This window comes from Pteropus medius, unplaced genomic scaffold (assembly GCF_902729225.1).
Source record: "Pteropus medius unplaced genomic scaffold, Ma_sr-lr_union100, whole genome shotgun sequence".
NCBI classification, from domain to species: Eukaryota; Metazoa; Chordata; class Mammalia; order Chiroptera; family Pteropodidae; genus Pteropus; species Pteropus medius.
Genome location: NW_024351730.1, coordinates 21125274 through 21146081, shown reverse-complemented (window position 1 = coordinate 21146081; position 20808 = coordinate 21125274). Strand labels below are relative to the sequence as shown.

At 35.6% G+C, this 20808-nt stretch overlaps 1 protein-coding gene across 9 annotated transcripts in view; it reads right to left on the bottom strand.

Annotated features, from left to right (window-relative positions):
• The window catches only part of SLC4A4 (solute carrier family 4 member 4), a 357503-nt gene that overhangs the window by 161282 nt on the left and 175413 nt on the right, over positions 1-20808 (bottom strand). For 8 of the 9 annotated variants that reach the window (XM_039845398.1, XM_039845397.1, XM_039845399.1 and 5 more), the window contains 3 exons: positions 20210-20345; positions 11157-11317; positions 4342-4521 (listed from right to left, as the gene is read on the bottom strand). In XM_039845398.1, the coding sequence (XP_039701332.1) occupies positions 4342-4521; positions 11157-11317; positions 20210-20345 (477 nt within the window). The remainder of the gene's footprint in view (positions 1-4341; positions 4522-11156; positions 11318-20209; positions 20346-20808) is intronic. The other variant, XM_039845402.1, reaches the window with a different exon arrangement.

Sequence of the window (20808 nt, the reverse complement as noted above, 5' to 3'; positions counted from 1 at the left end):
ATTTATTGCAAGTCAAAATGTTTCTCATTTCTTTTTAAAAACACTAATTCATCTAGAACTTCAAGCTACATGAGGACCCTAAACATGAGAGTTAGTCTTTAGCTACAATAGACAGTGAGTGAACTGGTGGAGAGTTTGCTGGTAAATGTTTGAAAATCAGCTCTCAAGAAAACAGAATCATCAGGTGTATGGGGGGGGGAGGGTAAATTTTACTGATACAAAAGATGTGCAGCACACATGCAAATAATAATAAAATATACCATAGTCTTGCAAATTGCATGTGGCCAGTTGATTCTCATAGAATACTTTTGTTGATTTTTACCAAACTCTTTTATCAGGAGGCAACTATTAGTGGCAACTGACAAACAAACACAGTTAAAACATCCATGTTGAACATCTATTATCACATATGCTAACAAGTAAGACAAAAGCAAAACAATGAGGATGTATGTCAGACTTCATTCATTTGTCAAAGATGTCAGTGACTTTTTTGATAAATTGGACAATGGTTTTTCAATACCAGAAGAATATTTCCTCAATTCCTTGTGCTATTCACATTCTAACAGCAGTTATGGACTGAATGTTTGTATACTCCCAAAATTCATATACTGAAATCCCAGCCTCCAATGTGATGATATTAGGAGGTGGGGCCTTTGGGAGATAAGTAGGTCATAAGTGCAGAGCCTTCTTGAATGGACTTAGTGCTGCTCTGAGAAGAGACAGGAAAAAGATAATCTCTCTCGGCCATGTGAAAATACAGTGAGAAGGTGGCCATCTACAAACCAAGAAGTGAGCCCTTCCCAAGAACCAAATCTGCAGCAACTTGATCTTGGACTTCCCAGCTTCCAGAACAATGAGAAATAAACGTTATTGTTTAAGCCACCCAGCCTATGGTAATTTGTTATGATAGCCAAGCTGACAAAAACACTGGCTATCGATATTACACACTTTTAAGTTAAATCTGTACTATTAGCATTTTATCCATCACTTTTTTAAGCCTAGAAACAATTGACAATAAATAAAGCCCTGATATGTAGCCTCTGCTGATTTCTATGTTGTGAATATGGCCAATTTCAAATTATCAACATGAAGTCACTGAACGAAGAGCTGGGAAGAAATGTACAATGGCATATCATTTTATATTTCTACTGTACAGACATAATATATGTAAATAACCTCGAGAGCGTAGGCTATAGTAAAATAAGTAAGAAGTGATGGATTTGGACTATGTATTACCTTTATTTTTAATATAATTATTTAAGTATTTGTTTATATAATTTAATTTTTAATAGTAGCTATGTTTAACAACTGGTTCACAAAATCCCTAATAACAATTGGCTCATATGAGTAGATAAGAGATGGCTCCACTGTCTCCATGACACACCGGCCACACTCAGCTTCAAGGAGGGGGCTGTGGGCAGAGCCCAGGTTTGCCCGTCTTCTGTGGCGAGGGGTCAGGTTGGGAGGCCCAGCTCCCCATCTAGTTTTTCAATGCTGTGCCTCGCTCGGGCAGTAGCTCCCATTTCTCATCCCCACATCTATCTTGTCTTAAAAGCCCTGGATTCAGAGCGACCTGTTCTTGGCTGGCATGTGAAGTTTCTGGGTTGTGACTGCGGTCCCTGCCAGCCGGGGGATACCGGCTCCACACTGTGACCATGACCAGGCCTGGAGAGTGCTCAGCCTTACTTAGGATACATTTGTAACTGAATACAGCATTTTCAACTTGTACAGAATAGTTAGAATATTCTCTTAAAGTTGTGAAAAATGGAAAAAAAAGAGAGAGGGCTCCAGCATAAGAGGTGGCTCCAGCACACCACTGTGAAATAAAAAAATTTCCAATTCTAAAATATCTTCATAAATTTCATCTATTAATTACATAAGTTGCTCTCATAACTAAAGTTGACAGTGTCATTCTGTCTATGTGGCCTATGATAGAAGGCAAGGTGATTTAGTTTATCTGGGTTTCACATGCAGATATTAGAATCTAGCTCTAACTACAACAGACATAAAATTCTGATTTATTAAAATAGTAGCAACGGTTCTATTTTTAATTTAATTTTATTTTTTATTTTATTTAATTCTTTGTTTTAGAAATTTCTTCTAAGAACATTTTATAATGTTAAAAATACTAAGTAGTTAAACGCTAACATATAAAGGTAACTGTATAAACTTTTAAGCTAAGAATAAGTGCCTCTAGAAAACCAAAACTTTGCCATTTGAAAATTTATAATACTGTATCTTGGAGGCACATGAAATTCATTACTATAGAATGTCTCGAAGCCAAATCTTGCCTCCGGATATTTAAAAGGAGTTAGGTAAGCAAACGCCAATAATAACATGTTTTAAAAGGCCTAATCATATTCCATGCTTCAGGGTGTAAGCTGATCAGCTGAAGAGCTGGAAAGGAAAAGAACCGCCTGCCCTTCCTATTTGCTTTCTGCCCAGCATATATAACATTTCATAAGAGAAAAGAGGAATGACAAAAGCAATTTCAACTTTCCTCTGAAGTACAGAGATCTACCCATAGGATAAAGCATTAAGTGATGAGTGATATCAACTCATTAGTTGTATTCCACATCCAAATACTTTTTTCTAAAACACAAGATACCAGCCTCCAAGACCCATCTGTTCTTAATTTATACTCTGCCTGCACTTCCATAAAATTGAAGCTCACACCATACTGGTAGAAGGCACCCTCTCCATTCTTCTCCTCTTTGCAAATATATCAATATTTAAAAGTAATGCACTTTCTTGCTGCTTTATACTATTACCAACTTCTTCACGATTAAAAAAAAATCTCCAAATCATGGAATTTCATTTTATGTGAGACAGAGGATAATAAATAAGGCATAAAAGATAGACTTTACTTAAATTGCCATAATTTTAAAAACATGGGTTACTTTTAAAATGAAATATTTGTGACATTAGTTATAATTAACTGTTCATTCGATAACATTTTCAGCCATTAAACAACACCTCTCTTCAAAAATACAATTAAGAAAAAACACAAAATCAAAACATTTCCAATTAGCAGCAATTTTCCAGGTAATGGCAGAAACATCAAATTGTAGTAGGAATGTTCTAAATTAGAGTCTTTCTTTGGCGAATGCTTTTTATACATAGCAATTTTATTTTAATTATTTATTTATAACTGGTTTTGCTTTTTAAAAAATTTATGGCAGCAGTTAAATCAATATATAAATCACTCAATAAAACTGAACTTTTCATTTGGTTTTACTTAAAGAATAAACATTCATTAAGAAACTACAATGACGGAATGGTTCCAAAATATACCAGAGAAAGTTTGCTAATAGGAAGCTTTCTTCCAAATTACCCTTAACTTTAATATTTAGTCAGAAAACCCAATTTCCATAAATGGAGCAGCTGAGTTAGAATTCAGATTATACAATTCACTTAGCCCATCTTTTCTATGACAGCATGTTTTATGTTTTTCTGAAAGTGCAGCTGATGGCAATGAACTAGAAGCTCCCTTATCTACTCATTTCTCTTAATGCTAAAAAAGACTGGGAGTGGGATGGGAGAGACCTACTTCTACCAGCTCAACGTTTATTAAATCTTTCCACCATGCCTCCATTTTTCATACTTCATGGAAATTAATGTCTCCCCTCTCATACGGCATCCAACCATGAAGTATATTTGAAAAAAGAGACAATAATACAGAAGACAGACACTTTACAGAAAACTCTGGTAAATAAAGTAGAATATAAATAAGACACGGTGCCTTTCCTATTGCTATATCATGAGGTTAATATCCCACCATGAATCATTATTCTCACGTCTATCATTATCATATAACAAAAGAATAGATTTTTTTAAGCAGAAAAATAATAGTGAGACATATTTTGATGAATGGTCATTTGTGGGCTGAACACGAGCTCATATATCAAGCAAACACTTCATGATATAAGATTTCAGAGAATTTATCATGTTTTAGTCTGTCCTCCTACTTCTCACAAACTACCATGTCGAAAATATATTCCTCAATGTATTCAACAATCTATGGGTTTGCGGATTCATCTCAAGTATACAGTTGTTTCATCATGGCATTATTATCAAACTACCTCAGTCAATCAGAATAGATTTATAGGGAGTAAGCAAGACATCTTGGCATTTGCATTCTCCGATAACTGCTGAAATCTTTCCAGCAGGACTGCCAGCCTGCCCAACTGGACAAAAAGTGTCATTATGAAATGGCTTTGGCATATGAATTTGAGAAAAGAAGAAATAAGAAGAAAGGTTAAAAAAAAACAATGACAAGAGATGGAGTAAAAGTGAGTAAGGCTGGTAAAGAGAGCAGCAGCCAGTCGGCCCCTGCATTACCATTATCAGGGTTGGTAAACATCCTACTTGCACTGGAGACTGTCTTCCCGATGTCAGCCAGGGATCGAAGGTTGGATTTCTTGGTTTGATGCCGGTGCTTCCGGAGCAAAGTATAGGTCACCTTATCCTTAAGGTCGGGTTTCAAAAGGCCTGTCTCAATCTGATGGTCAACAATCATCTCTGATACAAAAAACAAAGCAAAACAAAAACAAAACTCAGTCACAAGACCATGAAGTTAATTTTTTACTCTAACTTTATAGATGTCATCCTTAAATTTAATATCAGTATACTATTTTCCAAATTTCCAACTTTCTACTTTATGTGAAGGGTAAAGATACAGGGCACAGGGATACTGGCATTAATGAGAGAGTTATGAACATTCCAGTATTAATTATATTTTTGGAGAAGAAGAATTATCTTTTTCATTTTTTTGAAGCCCAGTTAATATTGAATTTACATGAATTACATTCTTCTATGAGTAACATAAGTCAGTAATTTACATTTTTAATTAAGAAAAAAAGATTAGAAAATTTCATGTACTATATTATAGCAAGTATGCCAGAAATAGAAATGATATGAAAAAAACTTGAAGAGAATTTTCAAAATTTAAAGTAGTGACTTTACTGGTTTTTTATTAAAATTATCGGGGTGACATTGGTTAATAAAATCAAATAGGTTTCAACTGTACAATTCAATACTATGTCATATGTATATTGCACTGTGTGTTCACCACCCAAAGTTAAATTTCCTTCAACTACCAAGTATTTGACTCCTTGTACCCTTATCTACTTCCTTCCTCCCCCCTTCCCTTTACTCTCGACGTTACTGATTTTTTAATCTATTTTCACAAAGTCTTCTATAATATTGTATTTTCTTTATAATAGGACCAAATAAAGGAAAACTGTACCTTTCCCCGTATTAGCTCTTGTCCCCTACCTAGAACCAGAACAATGCATTCCGTGCCTACATTTTCAGATGTATGGGTGCATCTAGCACATGTCTTGGACAAACTTCTCAGTATACAAAAGTAGAGAAGAAAACAAAAGCTCTTCTTTTTCAAGTCTGACAAGAAAATTGACGGATGCTGGTAGGATAACAGTATCTCCCAATTATTCCCATCCTTTTGTAAAGAGAAGTTACAAACAGTTAAGGGGCTTTGCTTGGGCATGGCTGCACCGCTCCCAAGTTCGTTTTTATGAAGCAAGCACTCACAGAACTGGCCTCACAACCTAATGCTAGAAATTAACAATTTACATAGTGTACAATCAACTATTTTGAAGCCAACTAGAGGCTGAATCCAGGAGTTTCTATCCCATGCCTTACACAGGTGCCACAGATGTCACTTAATGCTGGACTACTCGGTAGGGAGCCTGGGCAAGGCAGAAAGAGCTGTTCCTGTGGGAAAGTCTTGGTTTGACAGTGACCGTTAGCTCTGAATATTTTTAACTGATCCTGTAATTATAATTAACTCTCTATTCCACAGTAAAATTATTAGGTGCTACTGATACAACCCCTCTACTTTCCCTTTAAGTTTTGTTCAACATGGAAACTCCATTTTACAGAAGAACCACAAAAATAAACAAACAGCCCAAGCATATCTGCTATGCTACCAAACTCCTACTCTAATTCCAGGGTTGTGGATTAAAGTGTTTCTTATCTACCCTTCCTGGCAGGCCCTCCCTCTGTTCTTGCACTCCCTTGTAATCTCAAACCAATTCATACATATGCACAGCAGGCCTTCTGTTACTATTGCCTGGAAATCACCAGTTAAAACAGGTTAAAACATCTGCGTGGCTTATGCCCTTCATTAAGTTTCCATAAAAATGGCCCACATTGCAGGGATCTCTTTAAGCATAAACTACAAAACCTTTCAAGGAAAGTGGGGGCAGTAACATTTCACAGCCACACTGAAATTAAGTCTTCAGTGTTCAAAATCCCACAGACGCTACCAACTGGGAATGTGCCAACTCTAGATGATAGCAGGGCTAAAAGGAACTTCGGGGAGCATCAAGCTCATTCTCTTCTTATACGGCTGAGAAAAGAGAGGTCAAGAGAGGAGACTTACTCATCGATATAAGCTAATTAGACACACCCCCCACCCCCGCCAGGTTTTTTGATTCTTAGTTTAGATCTTTTTCCATATCACACAATATTTTTCTTTCTTTGAAAAGGAAACTCTAAACCCAAAAAAAAAAAAATTTAATATATACAGAACTTACGCAAATCAACAGAAAGACGGCAGTGCAACAGGAAAAAAAGGCCAAAAGTGACATTCTTAAAAGAAATACAAAGACCTAAGATATAGTCAACTTTAAGACTAACAGATGATTTAAACAAATTTATACAAATACAGCCAATTATGAGATATCTGATAATCTATCAAAGGGGCAAAATTTAAAAGACGAATCCCCAGTGGTGAAGGATGTGTGTGGCGGGCAATTCCACATACTGGTGATGACAGCAGTAACCAGAATGACCTTCTGGCCACTTGGCAACCATATAACAAAACCTTTTGAATATTTCACCATTAGAAATCTACATCAAGGAAATAAGCAATCTTACAAAAGTATACTAAAAATGTTTACTTCTTTACAGTAAAAACTTGAAGATAACTTAAATAGCCAGTAATAGATTATTAAATATTTTGTAGCTATTAAAATGCTATAATTACATTTAATGGCATGAAAAGATCATCTATATTATGTTTTTAAGTTTAAAAAGGCAGATTTAAGTGTTATAGTATGATAGCATTTTGTAAAATATATTTCATATGCATAAACAGATGTACAGAAAAACTGCTGGGAGGATAGTTCTAAAAGATCAGATTTGTGGTATTTTGATTTATGTGTGTTATATCTTTATGGATTCTTTAAAAATGTACATGTATTAGATTTGTGATAAAAAATAAATATATTACCATTTTGAAAATACAAAAGGTGTAAAAAGCAAGAAACGACTTGACTAACAAGTCTGCCAACAGCCACAGTTCAGGAATGCCTTTAAATATAAAAATGAGAACTCCAAATATAGAGCTATATTTTCCTAATCCATTTTCCATCATAATAAAATACCTGAAATAGCTTATAATTTTTTTAACTTAGATGGGGAGGAATGTCCTATGTGCTTGGCTTCATATGTGAATGATACTCTTTAAATGAGGAATTATAATGATGAGGATAATACTATAACTAATAAATTAATCCACTTTAAAGATAAATTTTTCTGTTAGCATCAAGAAGAGGTTCTTCACAAAGAAAACAAGAAGAGGTCCTTAGGAGAATCAGAATCAGGCTGAAATTTTTATGCAAGTGTGAGAAGAAACACCTGCTTAAACAGTCACCCACTGGTCATGACGAAGATACCTCTGCATCTGCAGAGGGAAGAGGCCTCTCAGAGGCAGGCCACTGAGGAGTAGTGAATGGACTGCGAAAAAGGATAAAAATCTTACTATTGTTTGTCTGATATAATCACACTAGCTTTCATTACTTTTTTCCCCTCATTTGTTGAGATAAAACTGGTGTGGAGGGGAGCTGTATCTTAAGACTTAGCTGTACATAATTCTCAACTCTGAATTATCAGCATGATTCAATTCCACTTCATCTTCTGCTAAAAAAAGATTTTTTAATAACCAAATAATGACAATAACTCCAAGTTACATGACATCTTCTATCATTTCAAATGAAATAGGGCTTTTTTTGTTTGTGTTTTGTAACTCACTGCAAGTTTTAGATTCTTTCAGAGAATTTTTAAGTTATTTCTTTTCAGTCAGTGATACTCTCTCAAACATGTCCTCCTTCTGCACTCCTGCAAATCTGGTTCTTCCTTTCTTTTCTTTTCTTTTTATTTTTTTTTCCTTCCTTCCTTCCTTCCTTCCTTCCTTCCTTCCTTCCTTCCTTCCTTCCTTCCTTTCTTTCTCTTGCTTGTGAATTTCTTTTCTTCTTTATTTGACTCTGAATTGTTTTTCTGTATTATCAACTCCAGAATGACAGCATTGGCTCTCTGCCTGTTTGCCCCAGGGAATGCGGGGCAAACATATTACTGGATGATGATATCTCAAAGTGACCTAGTAGTGTCTAATTTTAAAATTTAATGACAATTTTTAAAGTAAATGCATGGAGGTTACAGAAAAAGTTCATAGCTGGTAATAAAAAATAATGGAAAATTAAAGTGAGAACACAGAACGCTTGGAGAACTTTTCTTAAATGTAATAACACCAGAACCATTGGCTAACAAGGCTCCAATATAATGTGGGACTCTGTTTTCAACTACATGTAAAGGGTCAATTATTTGCTGAACACCCGAAGTTCATTAAGATAGCTCTTTCTGGTGAAGAAGATCCGAAAGACAGTTTTACAGAAAAGTCCAAGTATATAATTCAACTTTAACTTTCATCACCCTTGCTGATCAGCTCTAGGCACAGCAAAGAAGTTGTTATATTGTCTCCAGCCCATCCACTGCACTCTTCAGGATCTTTTCTCCTGTTTAAGAAGTCCCTGAGTATCTCTCTACCTGACTCAGTCTACACTCAGGCCTCTGCTGGGTGACATGTAAGAAGATCTGCATAAATTCATTTACAGTAGGATAGTCATGTAAGTATGTAGCAATGACAGCTGTTGTCCTCATTTAATTCTTACAACTCTGAGAAGTCCACCTTTAGCCTGCTGTTAAAACAAGACTGCTAAAGACTTAAGTAACTTGCCTCGTCCATCCCATAGTAATTAATACCTGCTAGCAGGGGTAGACTTAAACTAAACCCCTTCAACTTTTAGTCCACCATCCTTTGTACAACACCACTCTGCATCTCATGGAATTAATATATGACCTCTGTCAGACAGTATGTATATTTTAATACAGGACAAGCCCTGGGCTCAGAGAAATGAATCTCCAAATGGTGGAATTTCAGACAGTAACAATGGCCTATGGAAAGACTTTTTTTTTATTTTATTTTTTTTAATTTAGGAACCTTTCTTTGAAGCACAACACATGTTCTCCCCCTAGAGTGCCTATACATTGCCAGGTCACAAGTGTTATTTCCATTTTGCCCTGCATTTATGCATCTGATATATTTTTTCGATTTGTCTGATTTCAAACATCTTTGGTTCAGATTGGTTCTTAAAGTCTAAGAATTTAGAAACTATAATTTTCACTCAAGAACTGGATTGATTTTTGCTAACCATGATATTTTTTTAGATAACAATCTCTCTTGCAGCCTTTAACAAAGGAAAAAAAAAAAAAGTCAGTGCAACAAACCACCCAGAAAATGATTCCTTCCGTTTACTCCTGTCTTTACAGATTGGCTCCACTTTCCCGCGGTACAATAATCCAAGATCTCTCATCATATATCAAATGTCTGTTTCGGCTCACCTGTGCTGTCAAATATGAAAAAGTCACACAGAAAAGTATTCCTATATTATCTTCTAACTATCAATGTGGATATGCATTTGTAATTTATCCCATTTACAAAGTGATAGATTTGCAAATCTAATTCCAGGGCCTGGAACAGCATCTGGCACATCGTAGAAGCCTACACACTACTGATAAATAAATGATTAATTCTGTCCACCCAGAATCCTCACATTAGTCATTCTTCCTTCTCCATCTGCACCTTACGTACCTCAGATGCATGAAAGCATGGGGCTTCTTTGTAAATCTAATAAGGCCTCTGAAGAAGAATCAGATACAAATACATCAGCTAGATATATGCCTCATCTGACAACTAATATTTTCTTTCAATATATATACTATAGCCTTCTCATTGTCTATAAAGACACAGATGCCACAGACAAGACTTTTGTCTACAGATAATCAGAGAAATTACACAGGTATGAAGTTACACTGGTCACTTTCTGGGAAGCCACAAGCCATATCTTCTTCCCCACAATCCCAACGTGGGCACCCCACAGACCCCTTGGAAAAGTGCAGTCATCTAAACAAGTCCAGTGGTCACCTGGCTATGGAATTTTCCTAGGAATAATAAGCAGAGCCCCTGTACCCGTTTTTGAGGGTGTGCTCAATGAACAACCCATCTGGGCTATCGTTTAGCACACCTAGATCTGAAGGAAGGGTAATAAGGCAGTTTATAGCAGGCTCTTGTTAGAAAATAAAATCAATTACTACTCTTTGGAAGGTGGTGATGTGTGCCCAAGGTGTTCAATATGATGACGTAACATTTACTACACAACACTATACAACACTATTTGGCAAAGGATGCCAAAGCTGCCCTGCACCACGAGGTTCAGGTACAACCTGCGGGTGGTTGTACAAACAATACTCAGCACCAACATGACCCGACTTGGTGACCAAGCCATAAGGTTCTTTCTGGCTTCTGCCCCATATAACTTTTCTCTACATACAGTTAAAGAAATTTGACTTCCATCTACAAAATCAGCCCTAATCCAGGAACTAGACTATTTTCCTTCCTGTATAATGTCTGAGATCAAAGAGTTCTAGAATCTGGTGTCCAGACTTGCAGTCTGATAGAACCAAGGATGAGTGGAGAGGGTGAAACTCCATTCAAAATATTAATCCTATGTTCGTAAGTGAAAGAAATGAATGCAAATCTGTATACATATAATATGATCCCAATTTTAATTTTAAAAAAATAACAATGAAAAGTATAAGAGAGAAGATTAAGAAACAAAATTGGATGGAAATACATCTGCAATAAACCTTACTAGTTTTATAACATAAAGAGAGAATAAATGTTCTAGAATATTCAACTCTGCTTACACTAAAAGTCAGCTGCATTGATGAAAATTCATGGATAGGTAGGAAAAAACTGATAAAAGGATAGGAACTTAAAACAACATACTTACCCACCAACTGTGGGAGAGAAGAAGCCTCCCTGTCAAGCATGATGGATCCTTTCTCCATACATGTCCTCAGCTCAAATAAGCTGTGAAGGGATAATGTGGCCACGTGGGGCTTGCTCCATCTCTCCCCACCCTGTTCCACTTTTTCTTCAAACTTAATCCACCTAGGAATATGAGATTAGTGAATAGCAATTAAAAAGTGTTCTAACCTCCTTAGAAATAGCAACATCAACCCCTCTGTCTCCACTCCCACTAGTAATTACAAAATGTCTCCTTTCATGGAAACTTAAAAGCTTATTATATCTTTAATTGTGTTACTTTTATAAACACACCAGAGTCACTAGAGTGCTCCTTTCCTTAATGTTAGAAAGAAAGAAAATAAACCAAAAGGAACCAAAGCATTCTTGGTTTTATATCTATTTACATGTAACCACAAAATCCTTAAGAATGATTATTTAAAAGTTTTAAATAAGGTAGAACAAAACATACATTACAAAATTCTCCATCTAGTTAGAGCCTACAATGTGTAAAAATAGCCACCATTGTGAGAATTCTGTCGTGACTTTACAAGGCAAGTTTATATAAGGTAAAATATCAATGATAAATGAATATTTATCTTAAATATTTGAAAGAGATGGTATGTGAAGTGGTCAGATGCATATAATATTTCCCTTTAATGCCTACAGAGGGCCAACATGTATCTCTATGTCTTATTTTAATATATATATTTTTCAGTTGACCCATATTCCCCCCTTAAAGTCTGGATCCACATGTATTTAAAAATATGCAAGCTCAATGAACACATCTATTCTGATAATAACAGATCTCCTATTAACCTCAGCAATGGAACAAACAATCCACTTTCATAGCTTCTCTTTTCTAAGACTCCTAGACATTTTGATAGCTTAGCAATATTTATCAATTTTTAAAAGTTTAATAGAAGTAGGAGTAAAATACATTTGACAGTTTTTATGTCCCACATATTACACATTTAGAATCTTCTGACACTGGTTTAAAAAAAAGAAAAAAGAAAAACAGGAAAGCATCATTATTTTGCTATTCATCATGACCCAAAGAAAAACACTTTTTTCTCTCACTTCAAACCTTCTGAAAGATATTGAAAAAGATAAAGATAGGGGTTTAAAAAAATTGTTTTTCTCCATTCTTCACCCAAAGGTTTAATGATTGAAAAATGTTTTCCTAGAAAAGCTAAATGCTCACCTAGCCCACTAAAGATGAGAACAAAGGGCAGGGATCAGAGTAAGTTCTACATAAGGTATTATTTATAGACTGTTCACCACCCCCAGAGGAGGGAAGAAAAAAATACATTAGCAGAACCAGAAGTGAAAATAGATCAAGAGATCAGCCATAGTGTCAAAGAAAATTTAGACTTTAAATCAAGCCCAACATTCATGTGATTCAGAAATATTTTAGCCATATTCAAAGAGTCTCCAACTATGATCTCTCTCAGGAAGCCTCTCCCAACCAGGAAACTCCCACGTGTCAATGCAACTTTATTCCCAACCTCACCCCCAATCCTAAAACCCTCCTCCTTTCTCCTATATCCCCCAAAATGTAGGCAGTGGAGATTTATACATGTTTTCCTCTCAAGTTAAAAAAGACAACATCACCACCAAAGTTTTAAAACTTTAGAACTGCATCTTGCTTATTTCTACAAAGTGGTTGCAAAACATTCCAAGAAAGAATGAAAGACCCTTAATATTCATCTGTGTGTGTGTCGTGTGTGTGTGCGTGTGTCGTGTGTGTGTGTATAAATTAATAATTCTCCATTTGGAGGTATTAGAACCACAGAAATAGAAGTGGGAGAAAAATGACAGTTTTATATCACACTCTTATAGAATTGTATGGATATCTCAAAACAATAAAAGGAAATTGGAGTTATTTTGAGAGTAACCATTTTATGGAGTATATTATATTGATTAACTTCAGGTATATTATCGTTTCATGCTTGCTCACAGAATCCCTAACCATGTTTGTTGGTAATTGGTATTTGAATCATATTTACATTTCATATTTTAATTTATTGTTTGAGACTCTAGAAGACAGAAGATTCTATACTATGTGAAACTAAGACAGGGTTACATATAATTATGTCACCTATAAAGAGTGTAGGGACTCCTTGTTTTTATTCCTGAGAGTATTCTTATTAGTCGAAGGACAGACTCTTTGGTAATAAAATTTAAGTCCAAGATGAATGACAAGAACCAGCTGGAAACTCAGCAAAGGGTAGTGTGTTACACAGCCTTCACTTCTTGCTTGTCTTTACTAAATGAATCCCTCTTTCTATCAGTTGCCATAAATCTGTATTGCCAAATCCATTTCTTAAAAGAAAACTAAGCCTCACTTACAAACAGTATGTGACAGTGGCTCTTTTCTGCCATTATTCTCAACTGTCCAAACAATATGTTTAATAATTTTTTTTACTACTGCATTCTTTTCTTTTTTTAGTTTCAAGTATACAGTACATTGTTTAGATATTTATATAGTTTATGGAACGATCCCCCTGACTGTTCTTTTTCTCCTCTGGCTCTGCACATAGCCATTACATTACTGCTGGCTGCATTCCCTATGCCATGCTCCCCATCCCTGTGACCAACTACCCTGTGACCAACTATTTAAAAGGAGCAAAACCACTGCATTCTCGTGTGATAGATCTTTTATTTCATTCCTCTCCATAGTTTATATTTTAGGCAACTGGACTTCTATATGACTTTGAACAAACAAATTTTAAAAGTACATTTAGAACTCGTAAATCTTAACTAGCTTAGATTTATAGAATAGCATTACTCACTCTCATGGAACACACCAGCTCTTTAGGTCAAGATTTAACAATAAAGAAATTAAAACGTAGTTTCAAAACTAGCCAATTCCTTAGAATTCACATCCCTAAGGGATAAGTATTATCTCATAGTTCAGTTTAGTATCTCTTTTAATCTGAGTTCAGCAAATATTCAATGTTGTAATGATGTCACATCACAGCACAGATGACATAGCATAAGAGATACTCTGAAATAATGACTTCAATTCCTCTAAAATGTATTGCTCTAATTGTTTAAGGAACTCATTATACTTCAAACATATTCTTTCAGGCATAAAGTAATGATTTGCCCATTTAAACAGATTATTTGCAGATAGTTTCATTCCAGAAACTATACATGCTATGTCTATCCTCCTCACATATCAAGGACAAATTTGAAAAAAAAAAAACAAACTGAAAGCTATGCAACTCAAATCAGAATCCATTAAAGAAAAGGCTAAGACCAAGATACCAAAGTTCAGCCTATCTGAGTGACAGTGAATTTGTAAAGGTGCTTCAGAACCATGTAATTACATGAAAAAAAAAACAACAGACATTCTTACTGTAAAATGTACTAAAAGCCACTCTCTACTCTTCACAATAACTATGAATAACCATATATTTGCGATAAGTTTCCTACTTTTCCTTCTGCTTGGTACTTGACATGTTACAGGAAAATTAATTTCACAAGTTGGCTTTTTAAATGCTTGCAATTACAAAACTGTTGTAACCTTGGAAGAAGAGTTTATTAGGTGAAGTTTATTTATTCCAAGGTCTTAGAAGAATAATGATAAAGTACACTGCAGTTTAACACACTTTGAGTGACTGCCAACCAAACAGTATTTCAACTAGTTTGTTGAAGAAATAGAAGACCCACTGGGAATCACTGAATTTTGCAATTTTCCAATCATATGATTAAATATAATTAAGAAAAGACAAGACCTCTAACTTAAAAACACGCCAATTTTACTGTGGAAAATAGATATTACCTTTGCCCTAGATTATAATTCAACTTCATAAAACTATTAAAATGATAATAAAATTTCTTGTTAATTAATAAGTACCTCATCATACATAAAAAAGAAGCCAGTGCTAGTGTATATCTGGATAAATGATGTTTTTCAGGAGGAGTCCTAAATTTCTAGATCAACTGTGAAAGTTCTTGCTAAAATTACATGTATGTTTTTATCAAAGTTATATAAAGTTATATGTATGTTGTAACTATATATAATTACATAAATGATTAAATTCCTTTTCCTTTAGCTTTTTTCTTACAGAAAAAATAAACTTGGTCTGAAATGAAACTTTCCAAAGTAATCCAGTAGAGAAAAGATAGAGAAGTCAATGTAGATTGGGAAGAGAGCGGTCCCTTTCCAAACCCCCAGGGTAAGTGCACATGTCTGTGTTTGATGGCCCAGCCCTGAAACCAGGTTCTCCAGAGGTATGTCTGGTCAGTCTGCAGAGCAGAAAGACAAATGGATGTTCCTTTGTGCAGTCCAACTAGAAGCGAAACATCAATACCCTTTTCTTTTATTGGCTTGCTGTGTTTACTGAAACTTATGATGACTTTCCTTGTCGGGCAGTAAAATTTGAATCACTTTGGGGGAGTGGTCTTTAACATATAGACTTATAACAGTTTACCACTTCCAACATTGCCCATCTGAACAGTCGCTGAAGGGAAAGTGAAAGCCAATAATCATTTTTCTAGAGACATCACTGACTGAAAGAAAGAGTTCAGGCATAGCGAGGGATAATAGTAGACCTTCTTGCAGGCTTTGGGCCATCACCAAAGCTAGACCATGACATATTCTTTTACCATTTTGCTTCATGTATCCATTAAGTAATGCCTAGCCACCTAGAAATTCTTATTGAGGAATACAGGCTTCTTCCCTAATGCCAACTATTCCATTTTAATTACTTCTACATTACTGAATGTCAGTGCTCTAATGACCTAACAGTAAGAAATATTCTTTAAAACAGAGTGTTCTCTGCATTTCACTGACCATATGCACTTCTCAGGTCTGATCATTCCATTCATTGCACTGTCTTCAACTCATGCTCTATGTTGGGAGAGGGAGTGAAAATTCAAAGTTCTAACTTTTAGGAAAGGGAAGAACAGAGAAAAGAAGTGAAAAGAGGGTGATGCGCTGGCTGTACTTCAAAATTCACATAAATAAAGGCTTCCTTTGTTCATACTTTTCATGACTACTGTGCTTTTCAAGACTTAAATGGGGATATTTTTCCTACTACTGAAACCATTCTCCTTATTTTTTGAGATAAAGAGTTAACCTGAACTTCCTGAAGTAGGACTGAACTGCAGTAATGCTGAAACTCGATGTAGGATATTCGTGAAATCAAATCATTAGTCAACTAAAAAATATAGAACATTAAAAGGGAGAGTTTAAAAGCAGTAGGGTTGTGTTCTGTAGAGTTGTGAGCTCAGTAAAAACTACATTAAGCTGGAAAAGTCTGGAGGGCTAGTTCTTTATGAAATAAAATAGTCTGTCAATTTGGGGTTTCATAAAAAAAGCAAAAAATTCTCAATTTTATAAGTTAGCCAGAAGAATATTGATGCTGCATTTTTCATATATAAAATGAATCCCTTCTAAGCACTACACTTTTTTAGTCTGGTAGGTTTGAGAGCTTTTTGTGGGGGTGAGGGGAACTCTATCACGTCTGAAAACTAGACATCATAAATGGCAGTCAGAAATTACTGCAAAAACTTTCTGAAGCAGAGTAGTTGCAGGAAGTAAAAATTATTGAAAATCTGAATCATTTCAGGAGGCACAATCACCTCCAAATCTCCCAAAGGGATTTAGGTGGAACAGTAAACTAAGAATCAAGGTTTTATTTCCCCATTCATTCTATTAACACATATTTCTTTTTTTTTTTTTTTCTGAAAAGTTTTATGAGTTTATTTGAGCCAAACTAACAACATATTCCAGGGAGCAAGATCTCAAATGCTCCTCACACGTATTTTTTTATTGTAGACTGTGTCCCAGGTAGTTATAGGCACTAGGACTAGAATAGTGAGCAAAAAAATCCACAAAAATTCTTGCCCTCATGGAGCTTTAACTTTATTGGGAAGAGATAATAAGATACATAATGTGCTAAATGTTGATAAGAGCTAAGGACAAAAATTATAGAGGATGGGGGACAGGGAGTGTCAGGAGATGGTTTTCATTTTAGAAAAGTCAGCCATTGAGAAGGTCATATGTGAATAAAGACCTGAAGAAGGTGAGAAAATGAGCCATGAGGTACTGTGGGGATGTGGCAGGGAGAGCATTTCAGACAGAGGGAATAGCAAGTCCAAAGTCTACTCAGAAAGACTACTTAACTACATGACTTGCCCAAAGTTAAACAGCTGACACAATACCATGACTGGCCAGTGAGTCTCAAGCAGAGTGGACACAAGGGAGAGAAGTAGGAGATGAGGTCAGAGATCATGGTGGATAGTTCATGAGGAAGATAAGGGTAGGGCTTCAGGGAGGTAGAATAATTAAGAAGTATTTGCAATAATCTAGGTGAGAGATAATGGTGGTTTGGACCAGGGTTGTGGCAGTGCTGAATGTAAGGCATGATGAAATTCTGAATATATGAATATCTTTGAGGGCAAAATAGGTATGATTTGCCAGTAGATCAGGTAAGGGATGCAGAAAAGACAGAAGGGAAGGAAGATTCCAATGTCTCTGGCTTGAGCAACTAGAAAAATGGAATTGTGTATTGTGGTGGGGGGGGAACTCTAGGAGGAGCATTTCTGAGGTGGATAAATCAGAGACTCAGTTCTAGACATATTATTTTGAGATGATTATGAGCCATCAAATTATTTGTTTTCTATCAAATAAGGCAAGAAATTTAGGCTAAAGAACTAAATGCAGATGGCATCAGCATATTGATGAACTAGTTTGAAACATCAAACATAGGTCCTCTTTTGAGCTGTATCAATGATGTACTGGGTATCCTGGGTCTGTCATTCAGATGTCCATCAATCAGAAGGAGATAGATTATTATAGAATTCCAACTTTGGTGAAGTAATATTTCAAGAAAGTATTATATGTAGAATAGCTGTTTCTAAGGCAATCAGTTCTCAACTATTAAGCACCTATTATGTACCAAGCACAGCAGGGCACTGGTAATATAGTAGTCAAAGACAGACATGGTGGTCCTTGTCTTCAGAGGAATTAGTGTAATGAGGGAGACAAAATGAAAATAATAATATCGTATATATGATTAATTAATTAATAGTAATTGTGGCAAGTTCTACTAGGAGAAGTTAGAATGTAGACTATTTGTAAGTGTGTTTCTTCCTGGATAGCTTTCCCCCGACACAAGGCATAATCCCACCATTCTTCTCCAGCATTACAGTCTCTTAGGGTGCAATGACATCACCAAAATGATTCATATGTTCACAAGGAAATAAAGTCTTTAAGGATGGTGAAGTATTCAAGACTATATTACTCTTTAAGAGTCTTAAAGGAAAATACTATGTTCACCTCTTTTAACTTTGAATTAAAACGTGAACTGTGATCTGTCTACTTTTCTGGGACCAGGGGTCATATAAAATAAAGTGTAATCTTTATTTGACTGAAAGAAAAACAGAATGCTACACCTAAATTCTACTCTATATAGATGCTTGCACAGAATTTTAAGAAAAAAATAAGAATCAAAGTAAGTATCCTAGTCACCGCTGACTACACAAGTATACATAAAGGGATGGAATTTTAGAGCCATAAGATATGCATGATGTTAGAGAGGATGCAACCCAATATGATTGCATTTTATAGAATAGAAAACTCAGACTCAGAAAGACTACATAACTACATGACTTGCCCAAAGTTAAACAGCTAGTTAGCAGCAAAGCCAAGATGAGACCAAAATCTCCCAACGCTTAATTCAGGCTGTACCAGTACAATTCTCACTGTTTCGTTTTGTTTTTGTTTTTGTTTTCCTTTAGAAAGAAGAAAAAGAAAGAATGAAATTAAAATACTAGTAAAAGCTTTCACTTCAAATCCTTCTTTTGGAGGATATTTTATGAACTAAAAGTGTGTTTTATGGAAAACTTTTAATATCCAGGTTATGGGTGCTGAGACAGGGAATAAGACACAATAACTATATCACAAAAAGAGATCCTAAAAGAGCAAAGAATGAAAATATTCACTTTTATATTCCCAGTACCTAAAACAGTACTCGACATATACCATGCATTCAAAAATCACTGGTCCAATTTAATTGATTTGAATTAAATTACAGACTATATAAAGCATATCTTAACATTATCTTGTCTGTGAAAGTGAATTACATTGAATTCCATGCAATGATGACAATGAGAAGCCAATAACTACATCATATCAAAGTCTTTATATTATGTTATATGTCACAGAAGATTTAGTATAGAATATATAACATATATATATGCGTATATATGTATATATAGAAAGAAAGGCTCTGTTAGTGTGAGATTAACAAAATCTTAGATATTTATGTAGTGATTAACAATTTATAAAGACTTTCCATATACACATACATGTATATATGTAATATAATTTGACATATATATTATATTTTCACATATTACATATTTTATGTAGCATACATATATATTATATGTAGTAGGCATTATTACTCACTCTATCGATGATGAAATCAAAGTTCTTAGAAACTGAGTGCTATGCAGCTAACAGGCAACAATCTGAAATTGAGCTCAGGTCTCTAAATTCCAAATTCAGGTGAACGTTCTACTTACTTTCACTCGATATTTAATTGATAACAGATTTTTACTTAAATAATAGCAAGTTTGGTGCACCAGTCATTGTCTTTGCAACTGCCCTCGTCACAGGGCATGAATAATAAATCAGACATGATCTCACAAGATACCGCGGCATATGGAAACTGTGGAAACACATTTCTAGGCTATCTTGTTTGAATTGAGTTTATCTTCAACATATTTCGATATTAAACAGCATATGAATAGAGATTTACTACTAATTCCTTATAAAGGTTAAAATTACAACAACATAGATCAATGAAACTGTTCCAGTAGTGAAATAAAGGGTGTCTTATATCTCTGTCAATGTAAAAGAGAAGAAAAAGAAGTGTTTTACTCTTTAACCCAGCCAACATGATGCTCATCGATTTTCAAAGTGCTAAGGTTAGAGAAAGGTGCTCACTCACAGACTCGACCACCTCGCCCCACACCTGTTTCTCCAGGTCAGACTGCACACAGTCAGCCATGCCTCACCTTGCTGTCTCCTTCCACTCCATCTCCTGCCCATCCACAGCCAGCAGCTCATCCAGTTCGGTGAAGAGCTGAGGGGGTGCTGGGCTGTCATCCTCCTCACCCAAGATGAATCGTATGCGCTCTGCGGCAGGAGAGACTGCAGAAGTGAAAATACTGCGATTAAACACTGGCTGCACAACCCTGAGGAAAGTGTTGCTCCGAGCTCTTCCTCTGTCCCCAAAGCTGTTGGGCTTCGCTTCCATGTTTTCAGTGGACATCATTTTTGCTGAACCTCCCTTCTCCCCAACTTAAAGACATAAAGAAGTCAAAGCCCTTCTCTCTTCCTTCAGTGAACCGTATCTCAGCTCTCCACCACTCTGGAAGGACAGCACTCCAGTTCTGTGTGGTGGAAGACAAAGAACCTTTAGCCCTCAGATGAGCTGAGATCCAACCATATGACTTTCTCTCTTTCCCCACTTATGATCCATCCAAAATTATTAGACAGAGACTAGCTCGAGCCAATCACTTTTTCAACAGCTAGGATGGGGCAAGAGAGCACCCTAATCCTGAGTTTCCTGTAGGCTCCTGCCTCCCAACCACCCTCTCTCTGTCCAATAGCT